Source organism: Protobothrops mucrosquamatus, unplaced genomic scaffold, assembly GCF_001527695.2.
Source record: "Protobothrops mucrosquamatus isolate PMUCROS unplaced genomic scaffold, P.Mucros_1.0 scaffold351, whole genome shotgun sequence".
In the NCBI taxonomy this organism is placed as follows: Eukaryota; Metazoa; Chordata; class Lepidosauria; order Squamata; family Viperidae; genus Protobothrops; species Protobothrops mucrosquamatus.
The window spans coordinates 644,278-650,277 of record NW_015386686.1 but is presented as its reverse complement, the minus strand read 5'-3'; the positions used below and the strand labels follow the sequence as shown (position 1 = coordinate 650,277).

The 6,000-nt window shown below is 35.8% G+C and overlaps 1 protein-coding gene across 1 annotated transcript in view; it reads left to right on the top strand.

Moving 5' to 3' along the window:
- The window catches only part of IPO9 (importin 9), a 39,030-nt gene that overhangs the window by 30,606 nt on the left and 2,424 nt on the right, over positions 1-6,000 (top strand). Inside the window, exons 21-23 of the mRNA XM_015815586.1 lie at positions 2,437-2,556; positions 3,298-3,402; positions 4,282-4,358. Of these exons, the coding sequence (XP_015671072.1) occupies positions 2,437-2,556; positions 3,298-3,402; positions 4,282-4,358 (302 nt within the window). The remainder of the gene's footprint in view (positions 1-2,436; positions 2,557-3,297; positions 3,403-4,281; positions 4,359-6,000) is intronic.

The window sequence follows — 6,000 nt, the reverse complement described above, 5'->3', positions numbered from 1 at the left end:
CTTCCATCTAATTCTAATCGGATTGTGGTCAGCCCAAGTATTCGTATCAATTACGATCTCCTCTACTTCTAAATTTAAATCGGCTGACATCCACACCATGTCAATTCTGGACCATGATTGATGACGTCCAGAGTAGAAGGTAAACTGTTTTTTCTCTAGATTCCTTTCTCTCCAAATATCCTGAATATTGAACTCATCTGCCATTTTTAAAAATGTATCTGGTATTGTTCCTCTAGTTCAGTGATGGCAAACCTTTTAGAGACTGAGTGCCCAAACTGCAACCCAAAACCCACTTATACATTGTCGGGTGCCGGGTGGGTATGGCCCATTGGCTGGATGTGGCCCATTGGGTGGGCGTGGCCTATTGGGTGGGCATGGCCCATTGGGTGGGCGTGGCCCATTGGGTGGGCATGGCTGCGGTGGTAACGGCAGACTGGGTGGGACTAAAAAGTTCAATCAATCAATTCCAACTTTGCAAGATCTTTTTTTCCCCCGCGAAAAGTTGAAATTGATTGATTGATTGAACCTTTTTTTTTTGCACACGGCGGTGGAGGCCTAAAGTGAAAATGTTTTATAAAACCCAGCGGAAGGCCTAGGATTGGGGCGATGGCGCGCGTGCCCACAGAGAGGGCTCTGAGTGCCGCCTCTGGCACCCGTGCCATAGGTTCGCCAACACTGCTCTAGTTCTTTTTCTGCTCTTTCCACCTTTATAATCTAGATTCTTATCCACAATTGCATTGAAGTCACCCATTATGCAGATACTATCATATTCTATCTGGCTGATAATATTATGCAGTTTCTTATAGAAACGTTTTTGCCCTTCATTCAGGGCATAGATTCCAACAAGAAGAATTTTGGTTTTATTCAAAATTACTTCCACTATTAAAATTCTGCCATCTTCATCCTTATAAATTTGCTTAGCCGCAATTTCTTGTTTGATATATACTACCACTCCTCCTTTCTTATATTGCGAAAGTGTCGCAAACATATTCCCCAATTTAGGACAATTTAATAAATATTGATGTTGNAGCCAGGAAAACTGCTCAGATAAATTTGACTGGAACTGTCACGTCACCGTCCAGCTACTCCACCGCTATACTTTGGCCAGCTGACAGTTGTCATTCCTTCACGGCCGCCATTGTCGGCCGTTTTTCCACCTCCGCTTGGCTTGTCAAAGCTTCTCCTGGGTTCAACGGTCCTGGTTGCCACCTAGAACTGCTCCCCAGGGCGCCTTGTTATTCCCAGTCCCCCCTCCAGGGAACTGGGGACCCCCAAAGGATCTGTCAAGCAGTCGGGAACGGGGTTAGATGCTCCGGAGAATTGTCCAACACACCCGTTCTTCTTAACAGCTGGCCCCGCCCCCCAAATTATTTTTTTCATGATAAATTCATCTGTTGGAATTTTGGATATAGATAAGAAGACAGTTTTCAGTGAAAATTGAGATCTTCTGTTCATTATTCCATTCAATCTTTAAAATTTGCATACTAACTGCACTTTCCAATAAACAAATATTTATAAACAAACATTTTAAATATATTATAAACAAATATTTATAAAAGCTAATAATGAGATTTTTAATTTTATAAGAATAAATAATTCTGAACACTTAGAAATAGGTTCAGAGCATATGTCCAAATTTCATGAAAAGCAATGTAACTTTTTGACCAGAAAAAAAAAATATTTTGCCATGTGTGTGATTGACTATTTTTCTGGACCAATTAAACTATTGTGTACTGAATATCTTACACAAAATATTTATTATTATTTTTTTTAAAATTATGCCCTGCTATGTCCTGAAATATGTAGCCTGAAAAAGGTTAACTTAAGAGACAAATGGTTAAAGAGTGATATTGACAATGTTTGTTCAGACACCGTAAATATTAACTTTTAATAACAGATATAACAATGAGTGTAGAAAGAATCTGCATAAATAGATAATCCTTATTTATCAACTATCTCATATGGCAACTATTTGCAGTTATCCCAGTGATAAAAAATTAACTGCAAGACCATCCTTGCATTTATAAACTTTGCAGATCTGTAAGCCAAAGGAAAGCTGAATAAGTTTGTGAGAACAGTTTCTCTTAGCGACCACTTCACCTAACAACATTTGCCGGCCCCATTTGTGGTCACTAAATGAGGACTACCTATAGCCAGGTAGTTATTGTCAGGATCCCAGAACAATAGGTTCTCTGATCCTGCTGTATTTATGTGTGTGTGTGTGTGTTTGTGCATGCGCACACGCATACATGCATGTGTGTCCGTACGCCAAGAGAAGTTAAACTACTGTTAGCTTTTTATAAAATATGTATTTCAAAAACATACTGCGGAGGCTAATGAAACATGGAACACTTCTTTAACCGATTATGAGAATACTTTTTGCATTGTGCTTTTCTGAGAGTTCTTAATTTCTTTTAAATTTTTGGTATCTTTTAGATCCTGAGCGCTGGACCAACATTCCTTTGTTAGTTAAAATCTTAAAGCTGATAATAAATGAGCTTTCAAATGCAATAGAAGCAAATGCTTCTCGACAGACTGCTGCAGAATGGAGCCAAGGTACTATGTTGCTAGGTATCTTCTGATCCAACTTGCATATGAGAATGTGCAAGTTTGGAATTAGTTAGGTCCAAATGCTACTCAGCCATGTCTGTTGTATTGTTGTGCTGATAACTTTCAAGACTAGTGGTTATGGGTTATGGTGATTACAGGAGAAAAAGAGCTGGTTATGGTGGTTACGGAAGAAAAAGCTGGAATATAAATTTAATACAATATATAAATAAGTGACATGTTGCTCTAGCACAGTGTTTCTCAACCTTGACAATTTTAAGGCATGTGGACTTCAACTCCCAGAATTCCACAGCCAGCAATGCTGGCTGTGAATTCTGGGAGTTGAAGTCCACATGCCTTAAAATTGTCAAGGTTGAGAAACACTGCTCTAGTACATAATGCGAACAATGTTCACAACATTGCATGAGTACCAACAGGATGTGAGCAAGGTTGCAAAAAGAAATTACTGTATTGGGCATTCAGATTAGTATTCATGTGTTCATAATGTGAACTCTTTTCCTTTTACAGTCTCTTTTTAAAAAGTTTCCCTTATGTTCTATGTCAATTTACTGATTTAATGACCACAAATGTTTATAGTAAAGGAATCAATTTTCAGTGGGATTAACAGATTATTACAATGTTTAAATAAAATTTACTTGGGGGAAAAATGTTAACATTTGTTTCCCAGACAATATTACATAAAATTAAATAAATCTGTTCTGCTAGTTAATTAATTATTTCAATTAACAGAGGAGTCCAATGATATGTGGGAAGATCAAGAAGATGAGGAGGAGGAAGAGAATGAAGGGTTAACAGGCCAGCTATTGTCAGATATTCTTGCCACCAATAAATATGGTAAGTGAAGCAGTTTTAAATATGTGAAAAGCAAAAAAAGCTTATTAAAATATTTTAAAATCAAAGCAACAATAATGTATATGAGTAACCTGTTAGGATTTGTTTGTTCCATATTTCAATAAAATAATTTCAGTATGGGTAATTAGACAGGTTCCATTTCTAGATCAGTTCCAAGAAACACACAAATTGAGCAACTCACCCATGATGCCTACACATATATTTTTTGAAATAAATAAATTGCATATGTTCAAAAGATAAATAGTAAGTGAAGTGGTTGACCTATATCTGGACAAATGAATACTTTCATGACTCGGTGGTTCTGTTTGCAAAAAAATTTCTATTTAGCATGTTAAACAGGAAGTTTGGCTAGGATTGTTGTTAAACATGATATTTGATTCCTGTATGTAGGAATTCATTCTTTTGTATTAAAAGCAAAAGCACTGAATCGTGTTTGTTTCTTAATTTATCTCCTATTTCTGAGAAATAAACTTTAGAAGTAAATTGAAAATTGGATTGGAGAAAAGAGTTTGCAAAAATGTATATGCTCTTTGTTTTTCCTGTTGTACTGTTTTAGGAATGGAAATAAAACTTTTGCTATGATGCCATAGACATGGTGATCATGTATATACCACTTTTATATATATTGTTACTGATAAATAATAGATGGTTAAATAAATAGAAGAAACAGAATTCAAATACATTCATTGTACAGTTTGGAAATATAATTATTATTAATTCTGGTCTGTTTCGTTACTGATTTATTCAATCTCTAAAAAGAAAACAGCAGTTTATTGTAGTGCAAAGAAAGTATAAGAAGTTTAAGTCTTCAGTTCTTTAAATGTGCATCAAATTTACTTGTGAAACATATTTGTTTGGCAGATGAAGATTATTATGAAGATGATGATGAAGATGATCCAGATGCATTGAAGGATCCTCTGTATCAGATAGATTTACAGGTGGTGTATCTTGCAATCCAGCTTCATTGTGTATTCATTTGTACTTTGAAACTTCACTGCCTAGAACAGGGGTGTCAAACTGCCGGTCCACGGGCCAGTTTCATCAAACCAAAGCCGCGCCCCATTGCTGGCAATGCAAAAAGAGTCACGATATGTCGTGTCACATGACATGGCCTAGAATAATATTATTATATAGTATTTATCATATCTGTTTTTAAAATGGTATCAAAATGGATTTTTAAAAGCAACACCATGATAAGGAGCTGAATCATTATTGAATCCAAAGATATTTCACAGTATATACAGTAAAAGGACAGAACACAGTGCTCAATTATTCTTTAAAAGTAAAGCAGTACCAGAAAGCAATTGGAGATCCCTTTCTGATGGTTGTGGTGACTAAGCCAAGAAAAAGTGTTATTCTGAATGCAGTGAGTCTGCACTTTAGGACTCAGAATTGCTTAAAATCGGGTATTGAGTGTTATCTGTTATTCTTAGATAAGGGAGTTAAACAAGAATCAAATAGCCTAGTTTTAAGAGGCTCATTAGCAAAATAGAAAGATGCATCCATATATTATATAATAAAAAATCATATGTAAATGTTTAACTTTGCAGTTAATGAGAAATAGACTTTAGTTAGAAAAGAATTTAAATAACCTTGAGGATAATTCAGTTGAGCTTCTTTGACTTCTTTAGGATTGAGAAGTTATATAGAGAATCTCTCCCCATCTTAGGCATGGGAAACCTCAGAAAATCTTCTACCTTTCCCTTCTCTGTATTCTCTTTCATTCCATTGTTTGCTTATTAATTCTGGCAAGTGTTATTGATAATTTCACATCTATTTTGGTCTAGTGGCTAAGGCTCCAGGCTAGAAAGCAGAAGACTGTAAGTTCAAGTCCCGCATTAACCATGAAAGCTAGCTGGGTGACTTTGGGCCAATCACTTTCTCTCAGCCCAATTCACCTCACAAGGTTGTTGTTGTGGGGAAAATAGGAGGAGGGATATATTCGTCACCTTGAGGTATTTGTAAACATAATAAAGGTGGGATACAAAGAAATCTTAATATTGGACCTATTGCAGATAAGAAAATTTACATTTATTCGAATCAAAAGTTTCCAAATAGAAGTTAGTTTATTCTATTGTGTTGAATTTTAAGAAATGAATAAAATATTTAAATAGCATATAGGTAGTTCTCGGCTTACAACCATAATTATGACCATAATTAAATCTGGAATTACACTTGTAAATCATGGCAGTTGTTAAGCAGATCATCCAATTTTATGACTTTTTTGTGATGATCATTAAGTGAATGCCATGATCGTTAAACAAATCTATTTCATCCAATGGGCCATTTTTGCCGGAAACTGGCAAAAAGACACCAAAAAATGCAGTCATGTGACTCTGGGATGCTGCATATGGCCATAAAGACGAGCTGGTTGTCAGGCACTCATAATGCAATCAAATGACCAGAGTGTGTTTGTGGCTGTCAGAACTTTGGAACTGGGTCATAAATACCTTTTAGGGTGTCTGTCATAAGTTAAATGAACACTATCTCTATTGAAGAAGAAAATACATGTAATAAAGCAGTAGAGAGATTAAAAACAGAGAACATTGAAAACATTTTTACATTTCTGGGTGGGAAAAC